At 40.7% G+C, this 21,686-nt stretch overlaps 1 protein-coding gene across 1 annotated transcript; it reads right to left on the bottom strand.

Annotated features, from left to right (window-relative positions):
* Nucleotides 1–9,404: 9,404 nt before the first annotated feature.
* LOC129635132 (40S ribosomal protein S2-like) lies at nucleotides 9,405–10,357 on the bottom strand. Its single transcript, XM_055557824.1, has one exon. It carries the CDS (start codon nucleotides 10,335–10,337, stop codon nucleotides 9,456–9,458), a length of 882 nt encoding a protein of 293 aa, XP_055413799.1. The 5' UTR covers nucleotides 10,338–10,357; the 3' UTR covers nucleotides 9,405–9,455.
* Between the last annotated feature and the right edge of the window lie 11,329 nt (nucleotides 10,358–21,686).

Here is a 21,686-nt window from a genome sequence, read left to right as displayed (position 1 = left end):
TGAATGCACTTTTTTAGTTAACAGAAATGTTCAAGCACTACTGCAAACAGCAAATAAATTTTCAAAAAGGAACGTCTTAACTATGCACTTAGTTGAATAAAAAGTTAATGGTAGAATCCAGGTAGAGAATATAGATGTGCACCATATAATTATTTCCATTATAGTATATGCCTATGTCCCCTGGTGGCTCAGGTGGTAAAGAATCTGCCTGCAATGCAGGAGACCTGGGTTCGATCCCTGGGTTGGGAAGATCTCCTGGAGAAAGGAATGGCAACCCATTCCAGTATTCTTGCCTAGGGAATTCCATGGACTGGGGAGCCTGCCAGACTACAATCCATGGGGTCACAGAGTAGGATGCGACTGAGTGACTATGACTAACACATACACATAGTACATATGCCTCAAGATTTACTGTTAATTCAAGGAGGAGGTTTGAAACAGGTTTAAATATGACAGTTACAACCAGTCTGTCCTAAAAGAGATCAGTCCTGGGTGTTTGTTGGAAGGACTGATGCTGAAGCTGAAACTCCAGTACTTTGGCCACCTCATGTGAAGAGTTGACTCATTGGAAAAGACCCTGATGCTGGGAGGAATTGGGGGCAGGAGGAGAAGGGGACGACAGAGGATGAGATGGCTGGATGGCATCACCGACTCAATGCACGGTGAGTCTGGGTGAACTCCAGGAGTTGGTGATGGACAGGGAGGCCTGGCGTGCTGTGAATCATGGGGCCGCAGAGAGTCGGACACAACTGAGCGACTGAACTGAACTGAATAGTAAAGTAAAAATACACAGATGAAATCTTAAATTAGCACAAAACAAAAAGTATTCATAAGTGAAAAGACAAGGTAAATAAAGAAAATATGAAAAAAAGACTAATAGATAATAAACATAAAATATGGAGAAAATAAGACAACATATCACAATAGAGTTAAATGGCTGCATCCTTTAACTAAAGACAAATACCTACCTATGTGATGCCTATAATAAATACCAGCAACACAAAAGGGGAAGGAAAAGTTTTAAACAGTAAAGGAAGAAGCAAAGAAAGTAAAAAGAAATCTCTTCAATAATTCTACAAAAACAGAAATTATTTAAATATGCAGCCTTCCTTTGAATCCAAGCCAAGAGGGAATGGTTTGATTTTGCCTTTTTGTATGTTTCAATCACTTTCTTCCCTCCTTCCTTAAGTAAGTTAGGAATCAAGCTGAGTAAGATACTAAGCAGCAACTTAAAAGGCCGAAGTTAAAAGTGTTGATTTGCACTCAAGTAGATTTCATAGGCTTTGGTCTATTTCTCTCCGGAGTTGGGGGTTTCCTTTCTCTGTATCCTTTTCTCCAAAGTGTTGGGCTCTGAGTCTCAAAGGGAACAACATGCTTGATTTTCATTTCTTAAAGGACTTCTGACTCTTTGGGTTTAGGATATTAAGCACTTACATAATAACTTATAGCATAGTGATTTACCAAGTGTTGAAGTCTCGTACCAACCCAGAAGATTGGGGTAAAATTATCAGACCTCAAAACAACCACGTGAAAGGTGGAAGACCCAAGCAACTCTTTTGCCTATACGATGATATGAGACAAGTTCGTAAGAACTTTTGGTACCACGGAACCCTCACCATCATCCTCAACAAAACAAGCACCTCACACGTCCCACAATACTCTAGGGGTGGTGTGGGATCAGGGGAGTCAACACCTCACCTTGTAAACAGAAAATAAGCGAATACGAGCACTGAATGTCTGCTAAATATTTCACTCTAGAATAGGTGGGACTGTTGCATGATAGACTATAGTCCAGATGCAAGGATAAATGTAATACACATTTGCTCCTAAATTCTGACTACGTCCCAGGGATGGGGAAAAACAGCATCAACCCATTTTTATTACATATCATAGGCTACTCTTTAAAAACGGACAATTGTCAAAACATTTCAGTAAGAAATGATGACTTCTCAAGAGTTATCCGGAGTGAAGGAATATTCACATCCTACTAATTGTTTTCTGTGCCATAAACAAAACACAAAATGTTTATGGTGTGTTTAGTTTATGCCAAGCACTATGCTATGTGATTTAGGAAGACTATTTTATTTGGTCTTCATGAGTAAGTCCTGTTCCTGTCTCTTTTCACAGAGGAAGAGAGACAACCTCTGAGCATGTCGGGAACTGACTTCTGTGTGTGTGATCCTAACAAGTACCAGAGCAAAGACTTGGGCTAGGTTCTACCTGACATCCAATCTGATTATTATTTTCCACAAGTTCTACAGACTCCCTAAGAAAGTCAGATTAGGGCAGTCATATATTGAGATGAGGAAAACTGTGTTATCTCATAGGAGGTTTGGCAGATATTAAACTCTTCCTATGTGAATCCTAAAAGAGTTAAATAATTTCTAGGGAAAAAAATAAACTATGGCATACTGCTTAAATTTGGGAATCTTGAAATTAACATTGAGAGTATGGTGGGAGTATACCTACTTCATAGCAGTTTCTAAAAGTCTCTCTACATTATTATATGCAATAATAATATCCCATTATTAATCAGTTCTTTTTATATTATTTCTCTTATGTTAGGTTTCTCTCCTACCTGATGCCTTTTTCCCCATCAGTTACAATTTCCTGGACTCCCTAAAAATGGAGAGGTGGTAGATAGCACAATAGCAAATAACACTGAGTGCCAGGACTTTTTTCCCTCATTTTCTTTAAGTTATCTCTGATTCCCTTGATAATTGAAGAGAATAAAGGAAACCTGGACTTATTTCAAAGTTACAGCAAGCCAATCTTTGTAAAATGGGACATCAATTTTAAGATTTGGGAAATAATTTCAAATATAAAAGGGGAAACACAAAACCTAACTGAACTTAAAAGTTCCCAGCCATAATCATGAAAGTTAATACAATACATATGGAAAATTCTAAAAAGTTCTAAGCACTTAATACAGCAACTGCTTACCTGGCAAACACAGTCTATTCTTGAAGTAAAGAAGAAGATAGAAATGAAAAGATTTGAGCAACCGAAAGAGTCTGCTGTACTCACAAGCACACTTGCCTACAGAGGTGAGGCAGATGCTGGACCAGGAGGACCCGTGGGGACCATGAGGATGCTGCATGTAAAGAGGGCAGCAGCTACCCAGCGCCAGTGGATTTCTGCCTCGTAGGAGTGTGGGGTCCAGGTCACAGGCTCTTCCAAGTTTCAAACATAAGAAGGACTTTCAGATGTTTCATGTGGAATTTTCTCATATTTAAAATATTGTGAGGCTTAGAAAACAACAACAACAACAACATCGCTGCATCCAAACTGGAGCCAAGATAAAGCAACAAGTGGCTCAACTCCTGGCTACTTTCTACTATTGTAAAAATAAACAGAAACCTTAATTAAAACAGAGTCAGGAAGCCAGACTGACTTCTCATGGCCTACAAGGAGAGCAGAGTCCAACATGAAAGAGAAGGACTTTCCTTTCTTTCCTGGCAAGAGCTCAGCCAGTGAGAGACTGTCACAGTTCAGCCGATGCAAAGGCATCCACTCTTTGTTTACTGTGACTCTCCCAAATCTGTTTCCCCTCTACAAAATAGTTCTCCCTTTCCATTCTCCCTCTCCATTTTTGCTAGGAAATTGCTAGGGGTCACTATCATTGTAGACCCTGAACCACAATTCTTTGATGACCTTGAATAAACCCACTTGAGCTGGAGAAGTAACTGGCAGTCTATTTTAGGTCAAGGTCACCCTACTTAAGCATTGAAGCCTAGGCAAAACATATAACTCACTCAAAATCAGACATTTAGGAAGAGAAAGGTTTTAAAACAGAACCCAGCATCCCTCACCCTCTCTCTATTTATGTCACAACCCTCAAAGAGACAATGGATGAGGCTTTCTTGTTCACTGTTCCTCTAGGACATAATGGCAAGCCCAGAGCTGAGCCATAATCTGGGGAATAAACTGAAGACAAGCAGTAAACATAGACCACGCTCTGCACTGTAACCCTTCTCTGTTCATCAGTCAGTCAAGGATGCACTATTAACTCCTTAGAAATAGCAAGTTCTACCCTTGGGCAGGCTGTTAGCATCAATAAAGGTGATTCTTCTTAGCGTGTTCACCATTAAGTGAATCAAGAACCATGCTTGGGAGAAGAATCATCACTGAAACACGACACAAGGCAGAAAATAAAAATAAAAACTAAGTTTATTAGTATTTATGTCATATGGCATTTTTCTTCTCAAAGTGTTTTTCAAAATTACTTTAAAATACCAATTCTTGCCTGCAATCACGTCTCATTAGAAGTCAATGAAAATTCATGTCTCTCTTGCTCCTTTATTACTCAAAGCACTCAGAGAGCCACAGAATGAGATTAAGAACATCTCACACTCTGAGATTCTCCACAGGAGACTTGTCTGGCCCCTCACATATATTGAATCAATCTTCTGCTATCCCAGGCTTTGGTCTCATCCTAAGCAAACCCACAGACTGGCAGATTCAATATGTCATTTCTATTTCCCAACTATGTTAAAAACAAATTCAAAATTAGTAAGAAAAAGAAACTTTGCCCTCATATCATCCAAAAACATGTCTTTTAACCCTCTTCCTTGGAGAAATTCTGGTCTAAATACAGCATTTTACAAACTTGAATGTTATCACAGCTTCCTGATTTCTGATAATGATGTTTCCTTCATTATGAAGTATCCAGTGTTACAGGGAAATGTGTTTCCTATATTATATCTGTGCAAATACTAAGAGTAATACAAAATACATGTTGTCTTAAATGTGTCAGACATTCTGGCCTGTCTATAGACATTCTAGCTGTCTATGAGACAGCTACTATTGACTCCAAGGCACAGATGAAGAAACTGGGACAGAGGTAAATTAAGTAAGTGGCCAAAGATTATCAAGCCAGTTGTGGCAAAGCTAGCACTTCAATCCAGGAAATCTACCTTCAAAATCCAAATATTTATTAGACCATGCTCCCTCACTACAAAGCATCAGCAAGAATATTCCTGGCTGTCTCACACCTGCCATGGTTAACAGACACACTATGAAGAAGCTGAGGTCCTTGCAGTCTTTGGTCCCATACTAAAGGCTCTCCTCAGGACACTCTAACCCTAAGGGCATAAGATGTAGGGTCATCTTTAATCAGGGCTCTTGAGAACTCAGTATTATTCCAGAAGCCATTGCAAGTCTGTGGGGAAAATTTTTGAGCAGATAAAGTCTATCTGTACAATGAGGGGGAAGAATTATCTACTTAGCCTTAAGATTGTTTCATTTTATCTCTAAACAGGAGACATATTGGGGAAGATCTGAAACAAGCAATAGCAAGTGCGAGGTGCCTTCCTATCCAGCAGACTACCCAAAAAAGTGTTAAGTAGCTCAGTCATGTCTGACGATTTGTGACCCTATGGACTGTAGCCTGCCAGGATCCTCAGTCCATGGGATTTCTCAGGCAAGAATACTGGAGTGGGTAGACATGCCCTTCTCCAGGGGATCTTCCTGACCCAGGGATCAAAGCTGGGTCTCTTGCATTGCAGGCTAACTCTGTACTGTCTGAGCCACCAGGGAAGCCCAGCAGGCTCCCCAAGACCTTCCTGCACATTGGCTGCCTGGAGGCTGAGGAGGAGGAGGGGCCAAGAGGGCACTAATGGGAGACGCAGGTTCAAATGGATTTAAGTCAATAACATTTAGCAAGTAGTCTGCAAGCTCTCTCATTTCATTCTTCTGGTAATCCCAAAAGGCAGATGTTACTGTAACTGCACACATAAAGAAATTGAGGTGCAGAGTTTTTAAACCACTTAACTAAGTTCAGCCCTGTTGGGAAGTAAGACCCAGAAAGCAAAACCTCAGGCCTATGTGAACAAGTTTATGTTATACAAGCAGTGGAGGGGGAAAAAAAAGACCACCAGCCAGATACTCCTAGATTTCAATCATTCATGAAAAAGTATAAGCAATATTAAGTCTATGGATTTTTAAGGTGTTTTCTCAGGATGCTGTTTATTTTGATATCCACATTTACACTGTGCATATGGCTCTGTGAAATGGTCCCCATTTATATTCAGAGAAATGCAGAGAAAATAAATAGGCTGGCATTAAGTATGCTGGAACTAGAAATTACAGCATTAAAGGATATGAAGGCACTAGCCCTAGAATTTCTCAAGGAAATTTCTCAAGGAAATGCCCCTCACCCTCCAAGCTTCCAGATTTACAAATGACACCTCCCAGAATGCAAGGAATTAAATAAGAGCAGAAGCCAAACTTGGGCATCACATCACAAATGGCAAAACTCAACATGTCAGAGAATGTCTACCCTGATTTAGCGCCCACCAAACAAGGTAAAAAGAGAAATGGTGGTTAAAAAGTCAACTGCCCAAGGTCAAAGAGCAAGCCTGCTGGACAAGCACAAACATTTGGGTCATCCTTGTTATTAGATCAGGATACTGTCCTCCACTTTCCAGTTATCATGCGAGGCTTATAAGAAGACTGCAGGACTCAGGACTCAGATGAACTAGGTTTGAAGTTCTGATGCTAATACTGATTTGTGACCTTGACCTATCTGTACACACCTTGGTTGCCTCATTAGCAAAATAGGGCTAATAACAGTGCCCACCTAGTAGAGTTATGATGAGAGGAAAGATGCCAGAGTTAGCATGCACATCAGCAAGGAGCCCAGTCCAAGGCTGTGTTGAATAACTGTTATCAGCTTATTATGATGTCTCTGAAAATACATTATAAACCATAAAGTGCCACTGGATGTTATTACAGTCTATGTTTTTCTAACAAGGAAATATACCATTGTATATAAATCTTTTCTTCCTTATACATCATAACAGCACTTAGGGAGTTGCAAAAGAATCTATAAAATCATCTTGCTTCTCATCTTCTTAAATAGTCATAAATGTAAACTGCACACATAATCATTTTTAATATTCTTCCATACCAGAGTCCAGACTCAGATAGTAACTGCCTACTTTCACAATACTCCATATCAGTCAAACAGCCCTTTCTGACAATTTATTCAAAACACAATTGAAAGATGTGATCTATGAAAAAAAATATTTGTGGTCTTTGTCTGGAGTTCCTGGCAGAGAGCACCTAAAATCTTTGGGATTTCTTAAATGGTAGGCATGTCTTCAGTTATTTGTAAAAGTCCTCTTAGCTCATACACTAATGAAATAACTCACAGTCAGGCCCCTAGGTAGCCTCAGATTGGGGGCTGGCAACAGAAACACCAAACAGGATGAATGCATGGGAAATTTTAATCCCACCCCTCAATCTCTGGGGAAAGGAAGGGGCTGGAGACAGAGTTCAATCATGTAATTTCTCAACCAGTGATTTCTCAACCATGCCTCTGTAACGAAACCTCAATGAAAACTCGGCAACACTGAGGCTAAGAGAACTTCCAGGATGATGAACACGTTGATATGCCAGGTGGGTAGTATACTGGAAAGGGCATGGACACTCTGAACCCCCACACATCGTCCTCTGTGTCTCTTATATTTAACTGTTCCTGAGTTATAGCCTTTATAATAAAACTATAATCATAAGTACAGCTCTTTCCTGAGTTCTGTCAGTTGTAACAAAGGGGGGTCATGGAAACTTTTGAATTTATAGATGGCCGAGTAAAGTGTAGGTGGCTTGGGGGCATTGAGGCCTTAGGGCTACCATGTGAAATAGGCTCAGGCTTGTAGGACTGAACCCTTAACCTGTAGGGTCTGTGCTAACTCTGAGTAGTCAGTGTCAGAATTGAATAGAGATGTTAGATGGTTGGTGTCAGAGAATTATTGGGATGATGCAAAAGGGAACTTCTTTGGTTTTGAGTCTTCTTTCACATGTTGATAACTGGACTGGGTACAGGCTCTAACTTTTCTATCTCCTCTCGTGATTTCTAGATTCATTCTCTAGAGGGGTAGGAGAGGCTGTCTGCCCCTGAGGTTCTCAGGCTATGTTTGTGGTTATGGAGATCCAAGGCAGTCACTGGATATGGTGAAACTGAACTGTTGGGTTGTCCAAAATGCTCACTTGGGTTTTTCCATAAGATGCTATGGAAAAGATGTTAAGATTCTATTTCAGTCCAGTAGAATCTTAGAAGCAACCTTGATTGATCTACTAGGAACTTTTCTTATTACAGCCATCCTTGGCATTGAGAAAATCCTACCAGCTATATAATGACAAAGATGTGCTTGCTTCCAAGATATGTACAAGGATATGAGTCAGCCAGAGACACAGGCAGTTCTCAAGAAGTATGTCGAACCAGACCCCTGTGCTTTCAGCCTTGGTTCAACATGTTTGAATTTAAAAGATCTCATCAAGGTCACACAGCTAAGGTATCTTCATTTCCGCATTCACACCATAAGATCTGATCTGATCTTCCCTTCGCTCAGTCATGTCTGACTCTTTGGGAACCCATGGACAGTAGCCTACCAGGCTCCACCATCCATGGGATTTTCCAGGCAAGAATACTGGAGCGGGCTGCCATTTCCTTCTCAAGGGGATCTTCCCAACCCAGGGATCGAACCCGGGTCACACAATAAGAAGTCATAGTAATTTTGAAAATGTGTTCTAAGAGCCACCTGTGTTAGACTCAACTGGTAGCTTGCAATGTCAGGTTACATTGCCCAGGATCTGATGAATCAGATCCGAGTCTGTGACCCTGGAATCTACATTATTAACAAGCACTCCAGGCAATTCTGATACCCAGTAAAAATTGCCAACTTCAATGCATAACTCCTTTTATTCCATGATCTCAATCTATTACCCTAGTTCTATCATAACATTTTTCTAAGTGAGAAATAAGTAATTATTTGAGTAAGGGCACTAATCATGCAGGCACTGCATACTCCAATGTTAAGTATTACTGAGTGGTAAGTCTAGTTAGAGAAAATCACCTCTTCTGCAATGTGTCAAACTAGGTAATTCTCTCTAATGATACTCCCAAATTCCCTGTACAACTTAACAACTTAATCTTTGTAGTAGCTCCTTTTGTGTGAGTTTTTCAGATAATGGTATTATCCTTCCATTTAATTGGTCTATACACCAAAGCAGTTGCAACTTTTGTGACTGATGTGGTAATTTCAGGCAATAAGCAAATACGTTTAAATAGTTAATGCTATGATGTATTACTTTTTAACCATTATAGAAGTACTCCTCAGAGTAAAACTGGATATAATTCATGTATCCAGTTTTTAATGTATTTAAATATGATGTATTTAAATATGCAGTTAAATACATATTAAATATGTATTTAAATATGCAAACACTTCTAAACCTAAACACTCAGTTCAGTCAGTTCGGACACAACTGAGCGACTGAACTGAACTGAACTCATTCTGATGTATTTAAATATGCAAATGCTTCTAAACCTAAACATTAGCACTGACTAATAAAATGCATCTCCTTCAAAGGACATTCACTGTTGCAAAGTTTCAGATTCATTTTTTTTTTTTTTTTTTGGTTTCCTTCACTTTATTATTCCCTTTATAAAATTATGTGGTGGCTACAGCTGGCGCCTGTGTCCTCTGCACAGAGACTCTGGTGTGGGTCTTCACAAGATGGTCAGTGAATTCCTGATATGGAGACTTGGTGAACACTGTCTCTTTCCAGAGGTCAGGGGTGAGATAACTGTAGGTCTTGGAAATGGCATCAAAAGTGGCCTTGGCGAAGTTGCCCAGCGTGGCAGTGCAGCCCCTGGCAGAAGTGTAGCAGTCGTCGATGCCGGCCATCATCAGCAGCTTCTTGGGCACAGGGGCGGAGACGATGCCAGTGCCTCTGGGGGCAGGGATGAGGCGCACCAGCACGGAGCCGCAGCGGCCAGTCACCTTGCAAGGAACTGTGTGGGGCTTGCCGATCTTGTTCCCCCAGTAGCCTCTTCGCACAGGGACGATGGACAACTTAGCCAGGATGATGGCCCCACGGATGGCAGTGGCTACTTCCTTGGAGCACTTGACACCCAGACCGACATGTCCGTTGTAATCCCCGATGGCAACAAACGCCTTGAACCTGGTCCGCTGGCCAGCACGGGTCTGCGTTTGCACGGGCATAATCTTCAAAACCTCATCCTTGAGGGATGCTCCCAGGAAAAAGTCAATAATCTCAAACTCCTTGATGGGCAGAGAGAAAAGGTAGATCTCCTCAAGAAACTTGATCTTCATGTCCTTGACCAGGCGGCCCAGCTTGGTAACGGGGAGCCACTCCTTGTCCTCGGCCTTGCCTCCGCGAGCTCCGTGGCCTCTGCCCCGGCCCCGACCCCGGCCGCGACCCCGGCCCCGGACGCCACTACCGAGGCCTCCGCGGAAGCCACCGCGGCCTCCCATTCCAGGGCCCCCTGGGCCTCTGGGCCCTTCCGCAGCACCGGCGTCATCCGCCATTTGGGGTTTTCACGAAGAAGAACTCAGATTCCTGTTCCACCTTTTTTCTCTTCTTCCCTCCCATTCCTCCCTTTTTTCCCTGCCTTTCATGCCATATTTGAATTATTATCTGAGATGCTTGGCAGAGGTCATTGGTTTCCTTATTTTTAAGGTAATCTGCCCTTACACAGATATCTTTACATTTAAATATCTATACTTTTCAAAGCTTCTCAAACTGGCATGTTGGGAAAATACAGGATGACCTGGATAATCTACTGGATCTACATTTCTGCCTCCTTCATTTTAGGGGCCCTTAAACTTATGCCTCAATTCACAGATTGAAGTCATTTGCCGTAAGTAAGGTAATTTAGGGTCACTTCAATGAGGCTAGGAAAATCTCAGGTTCATCAAAAATATTATAATGGGTAGCTTAAAATCAAGACTGTCTTGGATGGTGAAGGTCTCTAATTTTTATTATTACAAAAACCTTCCAAGGGAACCCAAGAGTCCTCAAGTTTTGATTCATCTTTATATACATGAATATCTTCCCATATGCTAACTACACAAAACAGACTCTCTGAACATGAATCCTAACCATTTGGGAAAGAATGAGTAGGATAGAAGCACATACGACTTTAACAATATGGTCAAAGCTACAGACCATCTTCACCCTCCAGTATGAAAAGGGCATGCTCACACTGGGCTGGGCATGTTCCTACATAGGTCTTCAGTCATAGCCACTCAAACCGTGGGCCATCAACAGTGCTGGTCCTTGAGCTGTCTGTTCCTACTCTACAGCAAGCACTAAAACTGAGAATAAAGCATTATGGAACTTCATAGAGAAATGACAGAATAACTTCATGCTTACTGGATCTAATAATAGAAAAAGGGAGCTTGTACCATCAGCGAACAAGAAAAGGCTCAAATAAACAACCTAAAGTTATACTGAAAGGAACTATAAAAAAGACAAACAAACCCCAAAATGTTAGTGGAAGGAAAGAAATCATAAAGACCAGATTAGAAATGAATGAAAGAGACTAAAAAAAAAGATGAATGAAACTAAGAGTTAGTTTTTTGAAAAGACAAACAAAACTGATAAACCTTTGCCACACTCATCAAGAAAAATGAAGAGTTCAAATCAATCAAATTAGAAATGAAAAGGAGAAATTACAACCAACGCCACAGAAATAGAAAAGCATATAAGAGACTACTATGAACAACTATATGCCAATAAAATGGACAACCTGGAAGAAATGGACAGAATCTCAAAAATGCGTACTTTCCCAAGACTGAACCAAGAAGAAATGGAACAATGAACAGACAAATACTGGTAATGAAACTGAATCACTAAATAAAAAATTTCCAACAAACAAAAGTCCAGGACCACATGGCTTCACAGGTGAATGTTAACTGAGGAGAAGAGTTAACACCTATCCTTTTTAAAATATTCCAAAAAATTGCAGAGGAAGGAATGCATCTAAACTCATTCTATGAGGCCAGCACTATTCTGATACAAAAGCAGACAGAGATGTCACAAAAAAAGAAAATTACAGTCCAATATCATTGGTCAACATACATGTAACATCTTCATCAAAGTACTAGCAAACTAAATCCAACAATACATTCAAAAGATTAAACACCATGATCGAGTGGGATTTATTCCAGGGTTGCAAGGATTTTTGAATATTTGTTAATCAGTGTGATACACCATCAAATTGAAAAATGAAAAAATATGATCATCTCAACAGATGCAAAAAAAAAAAAAAAGCTTTTGATAAAAAAAATCAACATCCATTTACGATAAAAACTCTCCAGAAAATGGTTCTTAAGGGAATATACCTCAACATAATAAAGACCACATAAAGAATAGCAAGAAGAGATAAGAAAGCCTTCCTCAGTGATCAATGCAAAGAAATAGAGGAAAACAACAGAATGGGAAAGACTAGAGATCTCTTCAAGAAAATTAGAGATACCAAGGTAACATTTCATGCAAAGATGAGCTCAATAAAAGACAGAAATGGTATGGACCTAACAGAAGCAGAAGATATTTAGAAGAGGTGGCAAGAATACACAGAAGAACTGTACAAAAAAGATCTTCACGACCCAGATAATCACGATGATGTGATCACTGACCTAGAGCCACACATCCTGGAATGTGAAGTCAAGTGGGCCTTAGAAAGCATCACTACAAACAAAGCTAGTGGAGGTGATGGAATTCCAGTACAGCTATTTCAAATCCTGAAACATGATGCTGAGAAAGTGCTGCACTCAATATGCCAGCAAATTTGGAAAACTCAGCAGTGGCCACAGGACTGGAAAAGGTCAGTTTTCATTCCAATCCCAAAGAAAGGCAATGCCAAAGAATGCTCAAACTACCACACAATTGCACTCATCTCACATGCTAGTAAAGTAATGCTCAAAATTCTCCAAGCCAGGCTTCAGCAATATGTGAACCGTGAACTTCCTGATGTTCAAGCTAGTTTTAGAAAAGGCAGAGGAACCAGGGATCAAATCACCAACATCCGTTGGATCATCAAAAAAGCAAGAGAGTTCGAGAAAAACATCTATTTCTGCTTTATTGACTATGCCAAAGCCTTTGACTGTGTGGATCACAATAAACTGTGGAAAATTCTGAATGAGATGGGAATACTAGACCACCTGACCTGCCTCTTGAGAAATCTGTATGCAGGTCAGGAAGCAACAGTTAGAACTGGACGTGGAACAACAGACTGGTTCCAAATAGGAAAAGGAGTACGTCAAGGCTGTATATTGTCACCCTGCTTATTTAACTTATATACAGAGTACATCATGAGAAACGCTGGACTGAAAGAAGCACAAGCTGGAATCAAGATTGCCGGGAGAAATATCAATCACCTCAGATATGCAGATGACACCACCCTTATGGCAGAAAGTGAAGAGGAACTTAAAAGCCTCTTGGTGAAAGTGAAAGTGGAGAGTGAAAAAGTTGGCTTAAAGCTCAACATTCACAAAACGAAGATCATGGCATTTGGTCCCATCACTTCATGGGAAATAGATGGGGAAACGGTGGAAACAGTGTCAGACTTTATTTTTCTGGGCTCCAAAATCACTGCAGATGGTGACTGCAGGCATGAAATTAAAAGACGCTTACTCCTTAGAAGGAAAATTATGTCCAACCTAGATAGCATATTCAAAAGCAGAGACATTACTTTGCCAACAAAGGTCCATGTAGTCAAGGCTATGGTTTTTCCTGTGGTCATGTATGGATGTGAGAGTTGGACTGTGAAGAAGGCTGAGCACTGAAGAATTGATGCTTTTGAACCGTGGTGTTGAAGAAGACTCTTGAGAGTCCCTTGGACTGCAAGGAGATCCAACCAGTCCATTCTGAAGATCAGCTCTGGGATTTCTTTGGAAGGAATGATGCTAAAGCTGAAACTCCAGTCCTTTGGCCACCTCATGTGAAGAGTTGACTCACTGGAAAAGACTCTGATGCTGGGAGGGATTGGGGGCAGGAGGAGAAGGGACCGACAGAGGATGAGATGGCTGGATGGCATCACTGACTCGATGGACGTGAGTCTGAGTGAACTCCGGGAGTTGGTGATGGACAGGGAGGCCTGGCGTGCTGCGATTCATGGGGTCGCAAAGAGTCAGACACGACTGAGCGACTGAACTGATGACAAACCTACAGTTAATATCATACTCAATGATGAAAAGCTAAAAGAATTTCCTCCAATATCAGGAAAAAGAAAATGATGTCCAGTCTCATCAGGATGCCTAACCTTCTCTTGAATGAAGATTCATTCAATATAGTTTGGAAGTCCCGGCTGCAGAAATCAGAGTACATATAAATCAAAGAAATCCAAATTGAAAGGAAAAAGTAAAACTGTGACTGTCTGCAGATATTAAGATAATAAACACAGAAGACCCTAAATACACCACCAAGAAACTACTGGAGCTCATCAATGAATTCAGTTAAGCTGCAGGATACAAAACTAATACACAGAAATCTTGCACTTTTATACACTAATAACAAATTACCAGAAAGAGAAATTAAGGAAACAGTCCCATTTACTACTGCATCAAAAAGAATAAAATACCTAAGAATAAACTAACCTACAGGGATAAAAGACATGTACTCAGAAAACTATGAGAAACTGATGAAAGAGGCTGAAGATGAAACAAAAAAATATAAAGATATACTATGTTCTTGGATTCAAAGAATTAATACTGTTAAAATGACTGCTGTCCAAGTCAATCTACAGATTCAATGCAATCCCTACCAAAATATCTAGGGCATTCTTCACAGAACTAAAACAAATAATTTTAAAATGTGTATGGAACCACAAAAGACCACAAATAGCCAAAACAACCTTGAGAAAGAAGAACAGAGCTGGAGAAATCAAGCTCCTTAACTTCAGACTATATGGCAAAGCTACAGTAATCAAAGGGTTTCCCAGATGGCCCAGGGGTAAGGAATCTACCTATCAATGCAAGAGATGTGGGTTCAATCCTTGGTCTGGGAATATCCCTTGGGAAGGAAATGGCAACCCACCCCAGTATTCTGGCCTGGAGAACCTCATGGACAGAGGAGCCAGGCAGGCTACTGTCCATGGGATTGCAAAAAGTCAGACACAACTCAGCAACTGAACAGCAACAGTAATCAAAACATTAAGATACTGGTATAAAAACAGACACACAGATCAGTGGAAAAAAATAAAGAACCCAGAAATATATCCACATACTTATGGTCAATTAATCTATGAACAAAAAGGCAAGAATATAAAATTTCAAAAAAAGCAGTGTCTTCAGTAAGTAGTGCTGGGAAAACTGGACGGTGACATGTAAAAGAATAAAATTAGAACATTTTCTCACACCATATACAGAAAAAAACTCAAAATGGATTAAAGACCTAAATGTAAAACCAGAAAACAGAAAACTCCTAGAAGAAAACATAGGCAAAACACTCTTTGATATAAATCACTACTTTTTTTTTTTGTTTCCTAAAGCAAAGGAAACAAAAGTAAAAATAAACAAATGTAAACTAGTTAGACTTAAACGCTTTTGCACAGCAAATGAAATCATCATCAAAAGAAAAAGACAACTTACTGAATGGGAGAAAATATATGCTAATAATATGACCAGTATAAGGAGTTAATATCCAAAATACATAAACTACTCATAAAACTTGACTATTTTTTTAAAAATCCAATTAAAAAATGGGCAGGAGACCTGAATAGACATTTTTTTTTTCCCATAGAAAACATATAGTCAATAGGAGCATGAAAAGTTGTTCAACATCAGAGATATGCAAATTAAAACTACAATGAGGTATCATCTCATACCTGTCAGAATAGCTATCATCTAAAAGACCACAATTAACAAATGCTGATGAGAATGTGCAGAAAAGGGAACTCTCATATACCGCCGGTGGAAATGTTCAATAAACTGGTGCAGCTACTGTGGAAAGCAGTGTGAAGGTTTCTCAAAAATCTAAAAATAGAAATACCTACCAAATGTTCCAGCGATTCCTGGGTATATACCCCCCAAAATGAAAACACTAATTCAAAAAGATACACGTACCCCTAACTCAACCTGGGACTCTATAGCCAACTAGAGAGGTGAGATGCAGGTTCAACAGGGAGGGGACATATGCATATCTATGGCTGACTCATACTGATGTATGGAAGAAAGCAACACAATATTGTAAAGCAAGTATGTTTCAATCAAAAATTAATAAAATTTTAAAAGATACACGTACCCCAATGCTCATCACAGCATTATTTACAATTGCTAAGATATGGAAGCCCTAGTGTTCATCAACCAATGAACAGATAAAGAAGATGCAGTATGTGCAGAAAACTATTTAGTCATAAAAGTGAAAGTGTCAGTCTCTCAGTCATATGTAACTTTGGAACCCCGTGGACTGTAGCCCATCAGGCTCCTCTATCCATGGGATTCTCCAGGCAAGAATATTAGACTGGGTTGCCATTTCCTTTTTTAGAGGATCTTCCCAACCCAGGGATCAAATCCATGTCTCATGCTTAGCAGGTGGATTCTTTACCACTGAGTCACCTGGGAAGCCCATATTTACTTAGCCATTAGAAAAGAATAAAATTTTGCCATTTGCAACAACATGGATGGACTTGGAGGGTATTATGCTATTAGTAGGGCTGACTTTATTTTTCTGGGCTCCAAAATCACTGCAGATGGTGATTGCAGCCATGAAATTAAAAGACACTTACTTCTTGGAAGGAAAGTTATGATCAACCTAGACAGCATATTAAAAAGCAGAGACATTGTTTTGTCAACAAAGGTCCATCTAGTCAAAGCTATGGTTTTTCCAGTGATCATGTATGAATGTGAGAGTTGGACTATAAAGAAAGCTGAGCGCTGAAGAACTAATGCTTTTGAACTGTGGTGTTGGAGAAGACTCTTGAGAGTCCCTTGAACTGCAAGTCCTTTTTAAAGGAGATCACTCCTGGGTGTTCATTGGAAGGACTGATGTTGAAGCTGAAACTCTAATACTTTGGCCACCTGATGCGAAGAACTGACTCATTGGAAAAGACCCTGATGCTGGGAAAGATTGAGGGCAGGAGGAGAATGGGATGATAGAGGATGAGTTGGTTGGATGGCATCACCAACTCAATGGACATGAGTTTGAGTAAACTCCGGGAGTTGGTGATGAACAGGGAGGCCTGGCGTGCTGCAGTTCATGGGGTCTCAAAGAGTCAGACATGACTGAGAGACTGAACTGAACTGAGGGCATTATTCATATTAACTGAAATATATCAGGTAAAGAAAGGTAAATACTGCATGATATCATTTATATGTGGAATCTTAAAAAATAAAACAAACCAGTGAATGTAACAAAAGGGAAACCAAATCACTGATACAGAGAACAAACTAGTGATTACCAGTGTGTAGAGCGATGGGGGGAAGGGCATGACAGGGGTAGGGAAGTAAGAGGTGCGAACTGTTATGTATAAAATAAATAAGTAACAAGGATATATTGTACAACATAGGGAATATAGGCAATATATTGTAATAACTATAAATGGAGTATAACCTTTAAAAACTGTGAAGCTTTATGTTGTATATCAGTAAATTCTATAATATTTTACATCAACTATATCTCAAATTTAAAAGGGGAACTCGTATTTTGTATGTTTTTAATTTAATTAGTTTTTATTATAAACAAAAATTACAACAGGCTTTAGTTAGTCTCATCTGCAACAGCTTCGAAATTTTAAGAACACTGGTCCTTCACCATAGATCATTTGAGAAGCATTGCTCTGCATGGCAGCTTGCACTTACTTCTCATGAGATACCTCAGAAATGATAGAATTCCTAAGGCATGACGAGCCCATCTGTACAAATACTAAAAGCCTATGCATTCCATATACAGGATATGGGCAGGCCATACCCCATATAAGAGATGCAGCCGCAGAGAAATGGCAGGCTACCTCATGCTAGGTGTGCCAAAATTTTGTCAAGAGCCATAATTCAGGATCTCCAGGATGAAAGAAGTGATCAAAAAGCAGGAAACACAGGGCAGAGGTGGCTGAAGCTAATGTTATAGAGTCCAGGTGTGAGCTGCAAGTCCCTGAGCTCAGCAAGTGCTAGGAACCATGACCTGGGTGGATGAACTAGGCCCTCTGATGAAATACATAAAAGTGCACTCAAAGGGAAAGCCTCCTGGCTTGTAACAGCTGCACCCAGAGGCCATAGGTGGTGAGTGCTGCACAGGACAGCAAATGCGGGTTACAAAGATGGTGGGAGACTGTAAGCACGTTAACATCCCCTGCTCAGCTTCTCTAAAGGGAAACGAATCCAGAATGGAAGCTGGGAGTCTCAAGTGTCAGAGCTCTTGATAAGAGACACAAATAAGCATCTAGTCCAGGACACTCAGGGGCTCTCTGAAACAAGTCCATGGGCCTCTTCCCAACTCCCCTACTCATGCGGGAGGGGGCTCTCCGAATTCATGGGGAGTGGCGTGGGCTAGTTCCCTCCAGCAGCTTGTCCACAATGAAGTGAGTGTCCACATGCAAGAGAGAACATTCATAGCCCACTCCAGGAACCTTTGCAAATCTGTAAAAAGGCAGCTTTCTCAGTAATGAACACGACTATATCCTTCAGGCATTGCACAAAAATAATGTTCAGGATGACCCTTGATTGTACTATTCTAGGTATAAGGTGCAACTAGTCAAACAAGCCACGTACTGAGAAATAGGAGAACGAGTTTTCATGCTGCCCCAACCCTCCATCAACCCTCAACCCTGACACATACACACACACACACACCCCTCCCATCACCAGCTCCTGGCGTGACTCAAGGTTCAAGGTTAAGGGTGACTTGTCCACTCTGGGTCTGCACCCCACTCAAGGTGTACAGAGACCTGTAAGAATCCTCAGCTCAGGACTTCCAACCTAGAGCCCCACACACTTTCCATGTCTCTGATCTATTTTAAAAGTAAACAAATTCTGTACTTACTGATTCCAATTGAAGGCGGGAAATGTGTTTAATTATTTACACCCAGCAAACACATTCCATCTTAGATCCTGTGAGAAACCCAACGAAATGTCAGCTTCAAACCCATTTTTTTTCCTTAACTGATCAGAACTTGATATTGCAATGGAAAGATGTGCCTGTATAAACAGGCCAAATGGTTAATAATAATTATATATCCACAAAAACAAAGGATGGGAATAGAAAAAACAATGCATCTAACCAAGTTTCTGACTGAGAACTGGGACTTTTCAAAGCAGTTTTAAGTTTAAGGATTGATCAAAAAGGTGTACGTCTGGTAGACAGGGAAAAGGTTGGTGCTACCAGAATGGGTCCAATGGCCCAAAAAAGCCAAATCCTTGTCACATCTTCAGAGCCACGAATCTCTGAGACACCTGCTGCTGGATGGGAACTGTGTCAGTGGCAGGGATAATGACCTCTAATGCTTGAGGATTCTTAGTTTCTTCCTGACTCTTTCCTTCTCCAAGGAAAATTCAGTCTTGCTTTCTAGGCCTGACCCATCTGTCTGTCTTTGCCATGGAATTTTGTTTACCAAGACCACTTGTAACTCTAAAGACACGTTTGATGTCTGTGATAGAAAAAAATCATAAAGGCCTGAAGATCTAGTGAGACTGACATTGGAAATGGAAAGAACCACCAAGTTGGAAGAGGGAAAAGAATCTGAGAGGAGTGGCAGGAGAGAAGTCCACACAGCCTTCAAGTCCAGAGACCTGGGGACATGCAGTGATGTGGGGGAGGGGAGCTCCTGGCATGAGAGATAGCCAGAGAAATGTAGACAGTGATTACGAGGTTCTATTGTGACTATGGGCCAACGCTTCGGAATCCGCTTTGATCATTACCCAACAGTTGGCAACGAGGGGAGGCACAGGGAACAGTGGCATTTTGCATCACTGACACACCAAGGCACTCTTACCAAGCTTGCAAGGAATTATGTAACTCTCTAGAAGACTGTACTTGTGTTTGACACAACTGTTTACTATCTGATTGGAGCTTAAGACACTGTAAAGTTACGTGTTAACTTGTTAATTTATGCCCAGTACAAAAGATATCCCCATACATTAAGGTTTTTATTATTCTATATACATTAATCAGCCTTTGTATCAAACCTGGCAAACTCAGGCTAACATTTCTAAGTTCATATAGATGTCCAATTTCTCAACTGTTCTTATAATCAGCTTGAACATCTCATCTGTGTCCTTAGGAATGAGTTAAGTAAAACTGTCACATGTTCATGTTATATGTGTATCAAGGTCACATGTTTAACCTGTGAAAATGAGACTATGACAAGAGTTAAGGGTATAAGACTCCTGCTGCTGCAATCATTACCATTTGCTTTTGTAGTAAAGCCTCATTTTTTTTTTAATTATTTTTTCAACTGTTAAACTCTTTCTTTTAACAACAACAAAAAGCCATCTGAGTTGCTGGGGAGTATTAAGTCTTTCACATTTTTCCCAGAGTGGAAGCTCTACTTGGGGATGTCCTAAGGCCTGAGCGGCAGTGTAACTTCTAGGCAGGACTCCGTGGAGTCTCCCCATTTCTGGATGTTCTCTTGGTTCTAAAGGCTTTTGCATAGCCCCCTTGCCTAAGGTGGCAAGAATATGCTAATACTTTCTCAGTTTCCCACCCTCTTCAACAAAGAAGAAAATAAAATCACCACTGATGATCAAGCTGAGCCTCTTGGAACCAACTAAAAGAGGCAGAACTGCTTTCTAACTAGAGAAGAAAGTCACTGGACCACAGTGAGGCCCAGCAGAAAAAGTGCTAGTGAACAAACAGAAAAACTAAGTATCCCAGGGCTCTCAAACCTGCCAATAGTAAATCCCTCAGCAATTTGCAAATTGCATTTTCACCTTTGGGGGGGTGGGGGGAAGCAGAGAAACATTTCCATTGCTGTCTCTGAAAGAAATCGTATTTAGACTCCAATATCAGCATAAACACATGTGGATCTGTATTATTTTTCCAGTCATTGGAAGTGTTTATATCTGTTGAATATGTATTATTAAATTAATGCTGATTGGAGTTAGGAGGCAATTTTAGATTGAAATGTGTTTCATTGTGCTGTAGGTAAAGCTGAGTGTGGGAAGCAAATTATCTGCCAAATTGAACTTGCTGCACTCCAAATACCCATTCCCGGTGAATACTTGATTTCCTGATTATCTGCTTGGTTTCCTTCCCCAAGCTGACAGGCTCCTTCCAGAGCTGCCTTCTGAATGTGGGGAGAAATCAGCGTGTGGATGGAAGAGACATGAGGGACATGCCCTAGGTCCTGACAAAGGGCCAGGGTCTCCCAGTGGTCCTTTAATTTAAAAATACTTCATGGATTGGGGGTGGGGGGGTGGGCAGCCACTTGTGGGTTCTGTTTGAGTTTAAGTAAAGCCAGAGTTGATTTTTTAACTATATTAAGTCAAGACAAGAACTGTATTCAGTGAAGAAGGCATATGGACTCCAATAAACTTGATAGGGAAAAAAGATAGAGTGAGTCAGACAAAGGGGGTTGGGTGGGTCTGAGCGGAAATGATCACAGTTCTTATACAGCTTCAACAGGGAGGAACCAGTACTCGTTGCCTTATAGGACAGATTGCTATAAATGGCTGGAGTTTCCTGGGTGTGGCTGCTCCAAACTTCCTACTCTCTCCTCTTCCTGTGTCTTCACCATCACAGCAGCGAGGCTATGCTTCTCCAAATGCTGCTTCCTGGCTCTACCTAGCTAACACTGGGGGAACCAGAGAAGCTACAGAGGAGGGGGCAGGGTGGAATGTGAAGAGACCCAGAATCTAGGAGCCCCAGCCACTTAGATAAGCTGCACAACGGAAAATTCTCTGTACCGAGGTTCTGTGCCACATAAATGCAGTCACAGGAGGGTC

The sequence above is a fragment of the Bubalus kerabau genome, chromosome 20 (assembly GCF_029407905.1).
Source record: "Bubalus kerabau isolate K-KA32 ecotype Philippines breed swamp buffalo chromosome 20, PCC_UOA_SB_1v2, whole genome shotgun sequence".
NCBI lineage: Eukaryota > Metazoa > Chordata > Mammalia > Artiodactyla > Bovidae > Bubalus > Bubalus kerabau.
This window is presented reverse-complemented; position numbering and strand designations above follow the sequence as displayed.

Bases quoted from the DNA above. Each gene is read 5' to 3' on its own strand.
- LOC129635132 (XM_055557824.1), bottom strand. From the start codon at position 10,337: ATGGCGGATGACGCCGGTGCTGCGGAAGGGCCCAGAGGCCCAGGGGGC.